Source organism: Chrysemys picta, chromosome 4 (genome assembly GCF_011386835.1).
Source record: "Chrysemys picta bellii isolate R12L10 chromosome 4, ASM1138683v2, whole genome shotgun sequence".
In the NCBI taxonomy this organism is placed as follows: Eukaryota; Metazoa; Chordata; order Testudines; family Emydidae; genus Chrysemys; species Chrysemys picta.
In genome coordinates, this window is record NC_088794.1 from 57,927,004 (window position 1) to 57,944,285 (window position 17,282).

Consider the following 17,282-nt stretch of genomic DNA (forward strand, 5'->3'; position numbering starts at 1 on the left):
CACTGCAACTTGAGACCATTGCTCCTTGTTCTCTCATCTGCCACCACTGAGAACAGTCTAGATTCATCCTTGGAACCCCCTTTCAGGTAGTTGAAAGTAGCTATCAAATCCCCCCTCATTCTTCTCTTCTGCAGACTAAACAATCCCACCCTTCTAGATTCCAAACTTCTAGTTTCCCATCTCAATAATAAGCAGTTTCTGCACTAAACTCTTCCCTACCCAAATATCTTGGAGTATGTCTATTTGCAACAGCTGAGGATCTGGCCCAATAAGGTTATGACCAATGCATTAAGCTGTGTTTAGCGTTGATAATGAAATCCGGCAGCTCTGGGTGGGGCTGATTGAAATGGGCACTGGATAGTAAAGTTCACCCACTTTCGTAAAGTGCTTTGAGATCCTGGGATGAAAGGGACTATGCAAGTAGGAAGCCTTAATATCAGTGATGAGAGGAAGTTACCATCTCGGGTGCATGCACTAGAGTTGCTTTCTATTAATGAGAGATGATTCTCTTTCTCTCTCTCTATCAGCTCATAGGCTGTTTTCTCTCTCTCTCTCTCTCTCTCTCTCTGTACTTCTAAAGCCTTTGTCACTGCTGGTCACTGTAGTATCTGAGTGCTGTAAGTGTCTTTGTCCTAGGATCAGAGTGACGTTGTCATTTGGCCACTGGCTGATGTTGTCCCACTGAGCGCATGTGGCCATTCATGCTGGCGATAAGGCAGGGTTATGTGATTTGGGCTGATGTGACTGGGAAGCTCTCTCAGGTGCAGTGGTAACCTTAGGAAAAGTTGCAGCCAGAGGCAGAGCTAGACTGTAGTGTGAGGTGCAGGCAGGCCCAGATTAAAGAATTTGGGGGCCCTGTGCACTATGGAAGTTGCCCCTCCTTCCTTAAAGTGCACGCCCCATATGTACTCCACCCCACATGGACCCCAGAATGTCCCCCAACCCTACCCCACATGTCCCTATCCCCAACAAACCCCCAAATGCCTCTCCCACCCCCTACAGACCCCAGAATGTCCCCCATCCTCACCCCACACAGTCCCCCAGAATGCTCTCCCATCCCACCCCACAGACCCCAGAATGCCCCTTCCATTCCACATATACCCCAAAAACCCTCCACCAGCCCCCACTTATCCTGACAGCTCCCCCCCCACGCCTCCACACATCCCAATCGCTCTGATGTATATCGCACTCACTGCAGCCCCCAACACCTCAGCCCCACTGGCCACAGTTGCCAACATGCCCCACTCGGCCCCAACATCCTATCCTCCTGCCCCACTGCCCCCCGACATCCCTCACTTACCCCCACTCCCTCGTCCTATAGCCCACCAGCAACTCACCCCCACCCCCTCAGCTGCCCACCCCAGGATCTTCCAGGGGGCCATTCACCAGCACCCCCCAGCGCAGCACTCCGCTCCCATCCTGGGCTAGGATAGTTGCTTCTGATCCTGGCTACCCAGCTCCGGTTGCTCCCATGGCCTGCCCAGCATTCACATGGCCCCGCACCACTCAGGTTTGGCCCCACCGCCCCTCTGTCAGGATAGGGGTGGGGAGTCATGAGGCCAAATTTGAGTGAGACACATTTCAATGGGCGCACAGGGTTACAGCGCCGCTCAGGTTTGTGTCAGTGGGCAGGGGGCCCCCCGTGCAAGTGCACAGCGGCTAATCCAGGTCTGCGTGCAGGGTATGGCTTTATGGTGGATAACGGTTAGGCTGCTGGGCTGGGTGCAGCCACAAGGTTGAATTGGGAGCAGGGTGAGACTCTCAACGGGGCGGAGAAGCGATTGTGCTGTCGTCGCTCAGGAGCGGCTTCAGTGTGATGCGTTGTGGTGTCCGGGAGGGGAAGATGCACAAGCACAGTCGGTAGGTGTGTGCTGGTAACACGCTGAGGCTCTGCTCGCTGCTGGAAGGTGCTTGGGTCAGTAATGACAGGAGGCCGCTATATATTTATTTCTAGCCAGCCCATCCTGCCAACCAGGCACGAGTGTCCTTGTTTGGTGTCCCAGAACTGCATCAGAAATCTGCATCTAAATATCCACAGCCTCTCACACAGTAAGAATCAGAAATATGCTGGAAAAATGGCCTCTTTGCTGTGAGCCCTCCAGGATGCCTGGGGGATTTATCAGCAGGCAGCTCCAGCATGAGTAATTTTGTTCTTTGTGGTCATCTGGTCGCGCTCCTTGAACTGCTGATTTCGCTCTGGTCTCCCCAATTAGACAGAGATTAATGGGGTTTCTATTGAAAGCCATTCCAGCCTGGAGAGTTGCCATTCAGCCCTCTTAGGAGCTACTCACTCAAGTGCAGAAGCTAGTATTGTGCCAAGCACAAGTGTGAAAGCAGACGGATAAATCAAGTGTCTGTAGGTGCCAGAATAGTGTGTGTGTGTGTGTGTGTACACTCCTGTATCCATGTGTACTGTGTCAGTCAGTCCCATCATGTGTGGGGGTGTGGCTGGGGGTGTGTCCATGTAAACATCTGTGTGTCTCTGTCATAACTATAAAGGGTAACAGCTCTCCTGTGTACAGTATTATAAAATCCCTCCTGGCCAGAGACTCCAAAATCCTTTTCCCTGTAAAGGGTTAAGAAGCTCAGGTAACCTGGCTGGCATCTGACCCAAAGGACCAATAAGGGGACAAGATACTTTCAAATCTTGGCGGGGGGGGGGGGGGGAAGGCTTTTGTTTGTGCTCTTTGTTTTGGGAAGTTATTTGCTCTTGGGACTGAGAGGGACCAGACATCAATCCAGGTTCTCCACATCTTTCTAAACAAGTCTCTCCTATTTCAAACTTGTAAGTAAATAGCCAGGCAAGGCGTGTTAGTTTTCCTTTGTTTTCTCAACTTGTAAATGTACCTTTTACTAGAGTGTTTATCTCTGTTTGCTGTACTTTGAACCTGAGACTAGAGGGGAGTCCTCTGAGCTCTTTAAGTTTGATTACCCTGTAAAGTTATTTTCCATACTGATTTTACAGAGATGATTTTTACCTTTTTTCTTTAATTAAAAGCCTTCTTTTTAAGAACCTGATTGATTTTTCCTTGTTTTTAGATCCAAGGGGGTTGGATCTGTATTCACCAGGAATTGGTGGGAAGAAGAAGGGGGGATGGTTAATTTCTCCTTGTTTTAAGATCCAAGGGGGGTTGGATCTGTATTCACCAGGGAATTGGTGAAAGGTTTCTCAAGGCTTCCCAGGGAAGGGAATCCACTTGGGAATGGTGGCAGCGGACCAGATCTAAGCTGGTAGTTAAGCTTAGATGTTTTCATGCAGGCCCCCACATTTGTACCCTAAAGTTCAGAGTGGGGAAGCAGCCTTGATAGTCTCTGTGTCAGGGCTGGCTCCAGGGTTTTTGCCGCCCCAAGTGGCAGGGAAAAATAAAAAGCCGTGATCGGCTGTAGCTCCACCGCGCCGCTTTCTTCTTTGTCGGCACTTCGGCGGCAGGTCCTTTCCTCCGAGAGGGACTGAGGGACCCGCTGCCGAATTGCCGCCGAAGAGCCCGACGTCCTGCCCCTTCCCCTTGGCCGCCCCAAGCACCTGCTTCCTCAGCTGGTTCCTGGAGCCGGTGATGCTCTGTGTCTGTTTCCTCTGCAAACGAGTATCCTAGGCACTTGTCAGTGTGTAAGAAAAACAACAGGCGCAGGGGGGTGACTCTGATGGTTCTGGGTTATAATGAACAGGCGGCTGGTGAGACATCACGGTTGAGATTTTTCTCTCTCCTCCCCCCTTGTCCTCCTTCCTCTCCCCCTCCACGTCTGTCCCACCACACAGAAGAACACTGGCTCTCACAGTCGCAGGTGGGATCTGTAATGGCCCTTTTTTCTCCTGCCAGGTGCCTACCTGGTCCCGTACCTGGTGCTGCTCATCATCATCGGGCTCCCTCTCTTCTTCCTGGAGCTGGCCGTGGGTCAGAGAATCCGCCGGGGCAGCATCGGCGTGTGGAATTACATCTGCCCCCGCCTGGGGGGCATTGGATATGCCAGCTGTCTCGTGAGTGCTCAGATGAGTTTCACCCGGTGCCAAGTGTGGTTGTGGGAGGGGAGGAGGGTTGATCTTTGTCCAGGTACAGGGAGGGCATTGCAGGCCACAAACGGCTGGGTTCCTAGCTGCAGTAACTGGAGCAATAGCAAGACAGACTTCCAGCTGCCACGGCAGCGTCCTTAGTCAGCATGGAGCCTGGGAAGAGGTACTTGTCTGAGGATGTTGAGATATAAAACCAGGGTTGTAGCCACTTGTGGTCATCAAAATCCCATAGCACTTATTGCAAGAGTCAGGGTGTTATCCCCAATGTCCTGGTCAGACGCCAGTATGGGCCACTACGTAGCTAGCGGATATCGTATTCTTCACCTCTGTTGGGCAGTTAGGAGTGCTGTTAAACAGCTGCCATGTCCCACCCCAGAGGTGGCTGCAGTTTGGTAGCAGGGGAGGTAATTCCTATACATAGAAATTCAAGTGCATTGTCATTTGCCTAATTAGTCTAGTGAGTGATGGGGTGCAATGCTCCACCTCAGTCTGAGGTCAACATGGCAGTCTCACCTGGGCTCAACATGGCAGTCTCACCTGAGCTCAATATGGCAGTCTCACCTGGGCTTCTAAGAGGAAAAGTTCAGCACAAACAGGATGTGCTAGCCGGGGGCTGGACATCTGCTGAGAGCTACTGAGTGCCCTCAATGGAGCCTATGGACATTAGGAGATGCTTAGCACCTCACAGAATCAGTCCCTTGGATAGTCTCTGAATGGATAGAGATTCTCACCTTAGTTCCAGGGCATGATGAGGGTGAGGGGGTTCATCCTGGATTGCCCTAGCAGAGATAGTCCCTTGCAGGTGAGCTCCGAGCATTTGGTTGTGGTGCATTGCAGCAGGTTCAATTGTAAAGTGGTAATAAATGGCTCCCATTCTAGCCTCATTATCTCCTGGCTCCAGGTTTTCCCAGAGCACACAGCACTACCATCACTAGCAATTCCCCATGGGTTTTGCAGGAGTTTGAGATCAGAGTGTGATGTCCATTACACCAGTATAGACTGTGTTAATCCAGGCACAGCCTCAGACATGCAGCCCAGAGCTGTTGGTTTCTTCCTTAACTTTTCATTTCTTAGCTTTGGCTACTACGTGTCAAAAGCAACTTCACTGAAAAACACGTGTGACAGCTGCCACCTTGGTCAACACCAGAGATTGAACCGGGAGCTGAAAACATGAGTCTTTACATCATGAGCTAAAAAGCCAGCCTCTCAAATTAGGGCTGTATCAGACTCATGTCCCCTGCGGATCAGGTGCAGAGGACGACACCCACAACACATCCTGATCAGTGGGTTACACAGGCAATTCAGAATTCAGTTTGGAATGTAATCACAGCCGAGCGACTCATTCATGATGAATCTTTCATTCAGCCAATGTCACCTTTGCTTCCAGCTTGCGAGCAGACAGCAAAGTGATCGCACCGATTTAGATGAAATTCTCTGCTAATTTCTTCTCTGAATAAAGCTCAGACTGAGGATAATGCAGCAAGAATTTTCACCAAGGATTGCTGTGTGTCTGTTAGTTACATGGGTTGGGTGGTGTTGGGCCTGTTCCCTGCTTGGATCACATATTGTAGCATACAGAAAATAAGGTAGTGTCCCTTTAAACGGTTTGCCAACTGGCTAGTGACACTCACTGTGTTCTGTGTCTTAGAACGTGCCAGAAAGAAGCAGCAATGTGTCTGTGATTAGGCCCGTCCTATCTGTGCATAGTTAGTAACACAGTTATTTGGGACCCAGCTGTGCCTGTGTGGTTTCTCCACGTTGTTTCTGTTGCGTAAAGAGCAAAAGACAACAACACGTATTTAATAAGCTTGCGCAGCACAAACTGCAAACGCTTCGGGGAAGATGCAATGAATAGATTATCTAGCCAGAAGGGACCACTGTAATCATCTGGTCTGACCGCCTGCATAATACAGGCCATCAGACTTCCCGGAATTCATTCCTGTTTGAATTTGAGCAGCTCTTTTAGAAAAACATCCAATCCCGATTCCAAAATGGCCAGGGCTGAAGAACTCACCACAGTTCTTGGCCAGTTGTTCCAGTCATTAATTCCCCTAACTGTTAAAAACGTGCACCTTGTTTCTAGTCTGAATTGGTCTTGCTTCAGCTCCCAGCCAGTGGACCATGTTAGACCTTGGATTGAAGAACGAGATTGAAGAATTGGAATTCAAGCTTAAAATTTGCTTTTTCTGAAGGTCCATCGTAGTAAAGCTCCGGGTCTCTCATGGTCATTGGAAGTGAACATTCTAATGGTCTGATCCATTGGCCCATTGCAGTCAATGGGAGTTTTTCCATTCACATCACCAGACTTTGGGATCAGGCCCAGATTACCACGTTTCATCACCCCAGCTGCCTTGTTGTCCCAGGGTTTCCTGGTCAGCGTCAGGTCTGTATAAGGGACGCACCGTGCGGGATCTAAACACTGTGTTATTTTCCCTCCCCTAGGTCTGCTTCTTTGTCGGTCTTTATTATAACGTGATCATCGGCTGGAGCATCTTTTACTTCTTTAAATCCTTCCAGTATCCACTCCCCTGGAGCGAGTGCCCCATCGTTAAAAATGGCACAGTGGCTGGTGAGTAATTTTGTTGTCTCTGCCAGCACACTCGGCAGGTGCTGGGAGACGGGACGTGGACAAGAGCTGTTAGGGTTGCAAATGGTTCCAGCTGCTGGGACAAGGCATTGGATCTGGGGAGCTGCTTCCGGGGTTGTGGGTAGTTTCCATTGCTGATAGTTGTCACTGGATGGGGATGCTCGTGGTTAGGGGATGCTGGGATGTGGCAGCGCATGGGACACTTGCTGTCTCTTTGTGGGTATTTCCCCACTGGTGGGACATGGCGTTGTGCTGGGACATGTTTGCCTGGTTGCTCTAAGGAGACAGCCACTGTGGCATGCCTGCTATCGGGATTGCAGATGGATTTGGCAGCTGGTAATTGCATTCGGAGTGCTCATCTAGCTGGTTCCTGAGAGCCCAATACAAAGCGTGTTTAGTAACATCTGAACATCTCCCTGGTATACTTGGGAATATTTTATGGCAGGTGTAAATTGCATCACTTATTTAACATCTTATTTTCATTTGTTAGCATCTTTCTATCCCCTCTTTGCTATTAAAAATCAACCAAGCTCCAATCCCCCAAGTGCTGTACAGACATTTGTAAATGACGGCTGGCTGCCCTGGGACTTAGGCGGGTCCTTAATGACATGTTACCCTCAAGGGAGGGGGGTGCTTTCCAGCAACCCAACCTCTCGTGGCCCATGTTTGTTTCAGTTGTGGAGGCAGAATGTGAGAAGAGCTCCGCTACCACCTACTTCTGGTACCGGGAGGCTCTGGAGATTTCCAGCTCCATCTCAGAGGGCGGAGGGCTCAACTGGAAGATGACCCTGTGCCTGCTGACGGCCTGGAGCATCGTGGGATTGGCCGTGATCAAAGGAATTCAGTCTTCAGGGAAGGTGAGGGTCAGCAAGGGCCAGAGCCACAAGTCTTGTTTCCTGCGAGTGGCTGAAGTGATGTTACGTGCACCAAGGATAATAGGAGTAAATGCAACCAGTGCTGGGGAGTGTCTACAAAGGAGCAGCTGGGTAGTAGTGTAGCTATGGAGTGTCTGAGAAGGTAGGAATGTCTGCAGCTGCTTGTGCCTGGAGGTAGGAGGTTTCTACAGCTGGTGAGTTTATTCCTGCTAGGAATGTGGCCCTGCTGATGTAACCATCATGACTGACCTCTGCAGATACCCCTGGTGTGTGATAGGGTATTAACTTCTGCCACCATGTTGAGATCTCAGCCTGTAGGTCCCCTAATGGAAATGAGCTGGTGTTCTGAGGTTCTGACCATCTGCAGCTCCCCACTGACCAGCTGTGAAAAAGGCTGACGCTATTTAAGCTAAAGGACCATGCTGGCCCAGGAACAAATGAGGATTAACTGGCCAGGAATAAATCTAGGCTGGCGATTAGAATTAGAACCATCAGAGCAGTGAGGTTTCGGAACAGGCTTCCAATAGGAGTAGTGGGGCAAACACTTATGAATGGGGTTGCCTGCGATAGCAGGGGACTGGAATGGATGCCCTGGGATGTCCCTTCCAGTCCCGTGTCCCTATGACTTCAGGGGGGCTTGTGCATGTTCTGCACCTATGACAATCAGGCCAGGCGCCTGGCTATGACACATTTGGCACCCACGTGTGATGATTTGGGCCCAGAGCGAGGTTTGACCTTTTGCGCTAGTTGCCCTTGGCTTTGCTGAGGAAACTCTACTCCGAGGAAGCTGCCACAATGCCCAGCCTGTCTTGCTGGGTTGGCAGGCGGCACCGATGGGAATTGGTAGGCACCAGACCCAACCAGGGCTCGATCGGAGGCTTGGGGAGAAGGCTGCAATGAACATTTTGATTATGTTCACATTTGGCGCTATGAAAAAGGCTGCGTCTCATCACGGAGCAAGGCGAGGGAGTTCTGAAGGGTAAAATCCCAGCTGAGATGCTGGAACACTGTGTGTCCCCGTAACTCTGCTGTAGAGCATCAGGGCAATGAGTCCCCAGGCTGCCATCCCAGCAATACAAAGAGGCACCAGATGCTCTGCACCAAGCAGAGAACAAAAGCGGAGCATTAACAGCCAAACTTCCCTGCTCAGATTAAGTGTGACACACTGGACTCTGTTAATGCATGCTCACCTGAGCACTAGAAATAGGCCCAGGTTACACGGGTAGTCAGCATTAGCCGCCCAGGGCCCCCTCATGCCAGTCAAGTATGCGTTGCATCCCCACTCTTCCCTAGTGGCTGGGTCATAAGGAGGATAACAGCCTACTACTGCTGCAACCAAATGGAGGCTGTTCCAGTGGTAAAGGTCAGTGCTAAAGGTGGTAGGTTCAAATCTTTTTGAGAGACTGTACTGGGGGCTTGTTACACCATGCTACAGTATAAAGGGGATAGGTTCAGGCTATGGAGGGCAGCATCCCTAGCAGCACAGCGCCTCCTTGTGCCATGGCAGATAGAACTGGCATTTAGGTATTGAAGGGCAACAATCCCAGCAGCACAATGCGCCTTAATGCTGCAACATGTTTCATGCTGACTTATAGAGGCTCAATGCTTCTCTTTCAGAGTAGCATTCTCTCCCCCTCCTGCTCCTTTTCTATCGGGGGATTGTGTGCAGAAGGGAACGGAGGACGGGCCCTGCCTGAGTGTCAGTGTGGGAGGCGGTAGCTGTGCAGAGGTCCTTGTCACGTTGGGTCTCCTCTCTCCTAGGTGATGTACTTCAGCTCCCTCTTCCCCTATGTGGTGCTCCTTTGCTTCCTGGTGCGGGGGCTGCTCCTGAGAGGGGCGATAGATGGGATCCTGCACATGTTCACTCCTAAGGTAAGTGACCAGCGCTCGCTGTACAGCCCCTCTGCCTGATCAGAGAGGGACAGGGCCATTTCGCAAGGCTGCTTGCCCTGCTGATTTCATGATGAGTTTGGGTGGGAGATAGAGGCAGAGGTCCATGATCACGATACAGGCTCCCATTCCTTCTGGCTTGCTCCTTCATTTCCCTGAAGGGAGCAGGCTGCTTCCTATATCAACCATAGGCAGGTGCACACACATACACAAAATTACACCTACCTACATACAACTACACACATGCAATGAGCCCTGTGCACACATCCAGTCCCATTTACACATATCATTGGTTCACACTAGGAAACAGATTGACACACACAACTGTACACACACACACACACATAGATGCATGCAATGCAGCTGCACACAGCCTTACACAACCCTATATGCACATACAATCAGTGCTACACACGCCCCCTACAGGAAATCAGGGTGCCTAAACCCAGTGCCACTGAAACAGTCAGGACGCCAAGACCACACCTAACTTACACAAGTGGGGCAGACTGTATCTTTAATGTAGGGGTGCAGCTAGAGGAAACTACAGCTCCCAGCATGCAATGTTTGGGGGGGCAGGTCTCTTAGCTCAAGGTGGGGCATTGCTGGTTGGCACCTGCAGTCTCTCTGCTTGTCGACATGGGCTACATTTTAAAACTTCATGGGGCTGCCTCTATGACAGATGCTGACTGGCAGACAAACCTCCACAGTTACAAACCTAGGCAGCCATCAGTGTTATGTATCAAGTAATTAACTAGCTAATTAATTAATGAATCTGAGATGTAGATGAATCAGCTCATCCCACAAAGCTGTTGCAAGATATTAATGATGATAGCTTGATGAGAGATACCCAGACACTTCAGTCCTACAGCTCTGGCTTTTATTATAAAGGGGAAGCTGAGATGGGGGGAGAATTTAAAACAAACTAGGCTAATCACACAGGCATTAGCTCTCAATTAATGTTAATGCGTAGGGCACTCCTAAGGTACTCAGGCACCACGGGGAGACGTGTGCTGGAAATAGCTAGAGAGAGCTGGCTCTGTGCAGCCTCCGGCTGCTTTGCATACATGAACACGCCGCAATTCAGCATCCAGCTCCCGCTCCACGCAGTGCGGGATCCTGCAGCAGTCCAGGTCCCGTGGCAGCAAACACAGCATAGATAGCTAGGGACAAGTCAGCAGCCAGTGGTCCTGATAGGAAGATTGGAACTCGCTGCAGAATGCAAGGAAAGTGGGTGCCTGGGTGTAACTATATAGTAGTGGGGAGGGCAGGTATTAAAGACAGGGAGCTCATGGAGAGGACAGTTTAGTGGATGGGGGATCTGAGTGAACGTCCGGAAACTTGGGTGCTCTTCTCAGCTCTGCTGACTCAGTGTGTGACCCTGGGCCAGTCACTTCCCCATCTCTGAAAAGAAGCTAACCACACTTGCTTTGAAGGGTCTTTGATATCCATGAAAAGCACTTTGGTCTCGTGGTTGGAGCACAGACATGCTCGGGCATCAAGCAGGCTGGGTTCTTATTCCCAGCTCGGTCACTGTATGGCAATTCCCCCTTCTCAGTGCCTCAGTTTCCCCATCTGTAAAGTAGAGATGGTGACACCTAACTCTTAGAGAACTGTGGGTGGAATAGGCTACGTAAGCACAATGGGCTCACTACCCTCATTAGAGGGGGTGTTTGTTTGGGAGGGAATTATATTCTTTGCTTCTCCAAATCCATATGCATATGTGAAAATCCTGATCAAGTGTAGTCCAAGGTGCAGTGGGCATGAGCCCATGGCCCTGGCTAGCACATGGAGCCCAAGGTTCTACATATTGAGCCTCCACCCACCCATTACCACAAGGGACGTCACTGGCTTGGTGCCAGTGATGGGTGTGCTGGGTTTCCCTGGACCCGACAGGCTGAGTGAACAGGGAGACGGGACGTCTCACCAGGCTCCTCCCCCTTTCTCTCCCCTCCCAGCTTGACAAGATGCTGGACCCCCAGGTGTGGCGAGAGGCGGCCACTCAGGTCTTCTTCGCTCTGGGCCTGGGCTTTGGAGGTGTCATCGCTTTCTCCAGCTACAACAAGCAGGACAATAACTGCCACTTCGACGCCACCCTCGTCTCCTTCATCAACTTCTTCACCTCCGTGTTGGCCACCCTGGTGGTCTTCGCCGTGCTGGGGTTCAAGGCCAATATCATGAATGAGAAATGTGTGGTGGAGTACGTGTGGATTCCTCTCACTTCCCAGGGCCCTTCTCCTGGCCTTGGTCTCCCGCCCAGAGGGTGAACCCACACAAATGGGGATGGATATTCAGTATCTTCTGGGCCCAGATCCTCAAAGGTTGATTTCAATGGGAGTTAGGTGCCTAAATGCCGTTGAGGATCTGGGCCCTATTCTTTTAGTGCATGCATTCAAAGCTCATGCTTTTAGGTCCAGGAGCTCCCAGTTCAGTCTCCATTCATGACCCAACGGAGATGAAAAGATTGTTACAGGGATAAATGAAACCATAATACCTGGTTGGTGCAGCTGATCTCAGCAGCTATACTGGGCCTGAATGGGAGGTCTCCATGTCTAGGGTATTGCTGGTGACTCACTGCAGGGTGCTCTTTCTCTCTGAGTCATGAGCTAAGTACCCAATTCCCATCAGCTTCTAATGAGACCTTACATCCCTTTGGAAATCCAAGCTTAAAGCTGAGGTATTGGCCTGACTGTCCTGGGCAAATCCAACTTGGCTAATTACATTCTAAATTCCTCCTCCAATTTCAGCTGGAGACGGGATTCTCTTTTACTTCCTGTCCTCACCTGGTGCGTAGCTATGTGATGTTAAAGAGCTGCTGCGCTCTACCGCAGAAGTGGCTGCGTTTCAGCGCTGGGTGAAGTGAGCTCTATACCGAGTTTCTAAAAAGTGCACAGTGCTTTTGGATCTCTGGATGAGTGGCACTACCTACGTCGAAGTTATAAACCTGAGGGGCAAGCGTTGGAGCAGTGCTGGCGTCTGGGGACTGCTGCATGGGCTGGTCTGATGCTTGCTGATCCCAGAGAGATCACGGTCTAGAGTTGGTAGCCAAGGCAGCTTTTGGAGATGGAGGCTAATGCTGGATGCAGGAGGAGAGAGAATGTACACCCTCAGTGCTTTTGATGGCAGGGTTGCCTCCCGGTGCACCTATGTTGCGGGAGAATGTTGCTGATGATGCCCCGCCTTGCTCCCATTGTCCTGCCTCCGCACGCAGTGCCCTGCCTGGCCCATAGGGGGTGATCACATCCCACCTCGTCTCCATTGCAGGGTGGGGACTCCATGGGTGACTCTGGCTTTGCTCCCCCTAGGAACACTGAGAAGATCCTGGGCTACCTGAACACCCACGTCCTGAGCCATGACCTCATCCCGCCCCACGTGAACTTCTCCCATCTCACGGCCAAGGACTACAGCGAGATGTACCAAGTGATCATGACGGTGAAGGAGGATCACTTCAAGGAGCTGGGCTTGGACCCCTGCCTGCTAGAGGATGAGCTCAACAAGGTGCTTGGGGACGATCCTTTGCATTCGCTTCAGAACTAGGGGTAGCTCAGGGGCAGGGGGTGGGATTTGGGTGTAGGTGTAGCTGTTGGGCTTGCAGATGCATGTGTGTTTTTATGCACATGTCCCCAGTGTATTTCTCTCCCGAGTCTGACACAGCTGTCCCTCTTCTCCCCCCATGCAGTCAGTGCAGGGAACCGGCCTGGCCTTCATTGCCTTCACTGAAGCCATGACCCACTTCCCAGCTTCTCCTTTCTGGTCCGTGATGTTCTTCCTGATGCTGATAAACCTGGGGTTGGGCAGCATGATTGGGACCATGGCGGGTATCACTACCCCTATCATTGACACCTTCAAGGTGCGGAAGGAAGTTTTCACAGGTGAGGTTCTTTCTGGCTGCACTGCCTTGGGGGCAGGGGGTTCTCCATTTCCTTGGGGTGGGCACGGTGACTCGAGCAGGTGGATTGGAGACTGCAGCGTCAGCTGGCTTGTGAGGCCCAGTCAGATCTCATCTCCACCAGCAGGGCTGAAGCTTAGGATGTCCCAGGAGCGTGCACAGATACCTCATCTCTCTGTCTGCATTATAGGAAGGGCCCAAGGTTAGCAGGACCAAGGGAGCAGAGCTTGCTCCCGGAGGGATCCTGAGCAAAACCTGGATGAGGAAGGGGCTGAATGTGGGAGGGAGGTGGGGGGAGGAATGGAACTCTGGATCTAGTGAGGCCCAGGGTTACCTAGGCACTGGATTGGCTGTTGAGTTGCTGGGAGCGGGTTGGAAAGGTGACGACCTTTGGAGGTGGGAAGAACCCTGCTTCCTTCTGCTCTTGGGAGTGCCAGGCTATGGATCCATGACTGCAAATAACATTGAAGCAACAAATGTCATAAGTAGAGATGGGCCAGAACCGAAACTCCAGACCCAAAACTTTGGAGGTGTTTCAGATCCAGATCTGCACCTTTAGTGGCCTCAGCATTTTGGAGTGTTTTGGACACACACAGTGTGCCTTCTCCACTGCCATTCATGTTCATCACTAGTTCTCCTCAATGCATTTAATGATTTAATATTAACACGGCACCTGCTGTCCCTAGCAATCCCAAAGCAGAGGGAGATGAATTGTGGGGGAGGGCACTAGACTGGGCCTCAGGAGACCTGGGTTCTATTCCTGGCTCTGCCACTGACTAGCTCTTGACAGTTGGCAAGTCATGTTGTTGCTCTGTGCCTCAGTTTCCCTTCCTCCCATTGTCTTTTAGAAATTCTTCACGGCAGGGCTATCTCACAATATGTATGTGTGGTGCCTCGCACAATGGGACCTTGACCATGGCTGGGGCTCCTACTTGCTGCTGTAATGCAAATCATAATAATAATAAACTTCCTATTTTTCTCTGAGAACCACTGACCCATCCTTCCTCCGCCTGCAACTGATTGCAATGGGACTGGTCCCAGAGCTGAAAGTTAAGCACGTGCATAAGACTTTGCAGGATCAGGGCCCAGGTGACAAAAGAGGCAAACAGTGGGAGGACAAGGCAACAGTAGAGACCAGTGCATTAGCCTAGGTTTGTAGCCACAGCGGTCTCAGCAGGTTGCTAGACTCACTGATGCTCAGAAATGCTTCTTGTTGTCATTATTTACTATTCCATCAGCAGATTTGAGGATGTATTAATTTAGGCTGGGGGAGTTATTAGAACCCCATTCTTCCCCCTCCCTGAGTTCTGCGTTCCCCTGGAGGAGTATGCTGACTGTGACCATGTGCTCTTTGCAGTTGGCTGTTGCATCGTCGCCTTCCTGATTGGTTTGATCTTCGTGCAGCACTCGGGGAATTACTTCGTCACCATGTTTGACGATTACTCTGCCACGCTGCCGCTCACAGTTGTGGTGATCCTGGAGAACATTGCTGTGGCCTGGATTTATGGCACCAAGAAGTAAGAACTCACGCAATGGCAATAATGACACCTCTGCTGCCTCTATTAGCCCGGCTGGATTCCTAAGCTTTCTCCTTTAATCTCTTGCTCCAAATATGTAACGGTACAGGGGTTAGTGCCAAGCCACCTGTCTCTGTCCCAAGGTGGCACCTCAAGGTTCGGAGCAATAATAGGCAAAGCTTGAGGCAGGGATCAACAGTTTTCCCCCCTCTCTAATCCCAGGGCTAGGACCAGAACATGGGCCAGTCCTGAAGGCATTTGTAGAGGTCCCATCAAGGAGTTCTAACCCTGGAGGCGTCGACAGATAGTCACGAGCTCACAGGGCCAGATTCTCCCTGGTCCTGCAATTGGTGAAGTCATCTTCACCCATGCAAAAGATCGGAACGGTCGTGTATTGCACCCACTGTGGTTTGGTATACAATACCACATAAGGCACAGGGCGACTGAGAATCTGGCCCATTGGCCAGAAAGGGGCCATTATGATCGTGGACTCTGTCCTCCTGCATATAAGGCAAGCCATAGCACTTCACCCGGATATAAAGAGAGGATCTAGAACTTGGTCTAAGTGTACAGCCGGCTAAAATATAATTTGGAAAACGTAACCCCATCCTGGAACCAAACTGTCTCTGAAATGTTTGGTTCCGCTTGTCTTCATTGCTTTTCATTTCCCTTCACTTGAGGATTCGAGAGGGGTCTGGAATCAGGAATGCTGCAGTCCCAAGGTAGCTGTTCCTGGGAGCATCTGGGGGCTCCAGGAGTCCCTCGTGTGGACTTTTCCCAGGCCAGCTCTGTAGCTTCAAGAGCTTCAAAAAGCTAAGAGAAGCTTTTGGATCCTTCTCTGGATCTAAGCTGACCTCTGACTGTTTCTAGGGTCACCCAATGCTTAGTTCACCGAGGCGGTTCCTGGGTAGGAGTTTTCCATCTGAAGTGGTGAGAAAGGAGAAGGCAGGACTCTTGTGCTCCATCCATTTGGATTTCCTCTCCTTTCTCTCCAGGTTCATGCAGGAACTGACAGAAATGCTGGGCTTCCGGCCGTACATCTTCTACTTCTACACCTGGAAGTACGTCTCTCCCCTCTGCATGGCTGTGCTAATGACAGCCAGCATCATCCAGCTGGGAGTCAACCCACCGGGCTACAGCGCTTGGATCAGAGAGGAGGTGAGTACAGGAATACCAGCTTTTAGTGAGTCCTCTCCTCCACAGTTCCAACCCTGAGGCCCTTACTCAGTTTTCACTCGGTCCTTACCTTCCTCATGGGAAGTCTGCCTGCGTAATGCCTGGGTAAACACTGAGTGAAGGTTTGGTTCCAGGTTAGCAGCTGGGAATTCTCTGCTTCCACAGTGTTTGGTAATTGACTTCCTGTCCACCTCCACCTCCATCCCTGAAGCTCCAAACTGCCCTTTCCTTCTTATGTAGACCACACAGTTGGCAGGAGACGATGGGTGAGGGACAACCAGACTCTGGGAAAGTTTTCCTTCGTGATAAGCACACCTACAGTAGATGGATCTCTCTGTACCCCCTTCCCTCAGACATCAGGTGAATCGGCAGAGAGCTAGACAGTGGCCTCCTGCCTCCCTTTATTAAGTTCCCCTATACACCATGTCCTGGTCCTCTCTAGGACCTGGAGGACCAAGACCTCAATGACCTTGACTTAACTCCTGTCATCTGCCCATGTGCCTTCATGGAGGTGTAGACACTCATGTCCATTGTAATGAAGCTGCCTCTTTCTCTTCCAGGCTACAGAGAAGTTTCTCTATTACCCAATGTGGGCTATGGCCATCCTCATCTGTCTCATCATCCTGGCCACCCTCCCACTGCCCGTGGTCTTCATCCTCCGTCAGTTCCACCTGGTGTCCGATGGCTCCAACGCCCTCTCCGTCACCTACAAGAAGGGCCGGATGATGAAGGACATCTCCAACCTGGAGGACAATGATGAGACTCGCTTCATCTTGAGCAAAGTGCCCAGCGAGACCCCGTCCCCGATGCCCATGCACCGTTCCTACCTGGGCCCGGGAAACGCTTCCCCAATGGAGATGAGCAGTGCACCCAACGGACGCTATGGAAGTGGGTACCACTTGGCCAGCACCCCTGAATCTGAACTGTGATGGCCACCCACCAGCCCTCACCCCACCCCGCCACTCCCAGCGCCTAGGAGAGGAGGCAACTGGGGAATGGATCCTGTCCATTTGTGGAACAAAAAGGAAAAAAAGAAGAAACCCTTCCTAGAATGTTAGCAAGTAAGCAGCCATTTCCCAGGCAAGGCTGGGAAGAAGGGATCGTGGGAGGGCCCTGGATTTCCCTCTCAGCAATTCCAATCATGCAGGATTCCTTTTCAGCTGCCCTTGTGAAAAAAACAAACAAAACAAGAAGACACTGCAATAAATTTGATGGGTGTGTTTCCAGAGAGAGAAAATTGGAGACCAAACCAAGCGTCTCTTGGTTTCCAAGCGTCGGGAGTACAGAGAAGGGATACAAAATGAGGTGACAGCCAAAGACGTTTCCTCTTATAACCTGGAGT

At 51.1% G+C, this 17,282-nt stretch overlaps 1 protein-coding gene across 4 annotated transcripts in view; it reads left to right on the forward strand.

Moving 5' to 3' along the window:
- SLC6A17 (solute carrier family 6 member 17) overlaps positions 1-16,989 on the forward strand; it is a 45,002-nt gene extending 28,013 nt beyond the window's left edge. For all 4 annotated transcript variants that reach the window (XM_065592347.1, XM_005311558.5, XM_065592348.1 and 1 more), the window contains exons 3-12: positions 3,819-3,976; positions 6,452-6,578; positions 7,272-7,453; positions 9,233-9,343; positions 11,317-11,558; positions 12,664-12,856; positions 13,038-13,230; positions 14,605-14,764; positions 15,760-15,922; positions 16,501-16,989. In XM_065592347.1, the coding sequence (XP_065448419.1) occupies positions 3,819-3,976; positions 6,452-6,578; positions 7,272-7,453; positions 9,233-9,343; positions 11,317-11,558; positions 12,664-12,856; positions 13,038-13,230; positions 14,605-14,764; positions 15,760-15,922; positions 16,501-16,869 (1,898 nt within the window). In that variant the 3' untranslated portion in view covers positions 16,870-16,989. The remainder of the gene's footprint in view (positions 1-3,818; positions 3,977-6,451; positions 6,579-7,271; positions 7,454-9,232; positions 9,344-11,316; positions 11,559-12,663; positions 12,857-13,037; positions 13,231-14,604; positions 14,765-15,759; positions 15,923-16,500) is intronic.
- Positions 16,990-17,282: the final 293 nt, after the last annotated feature.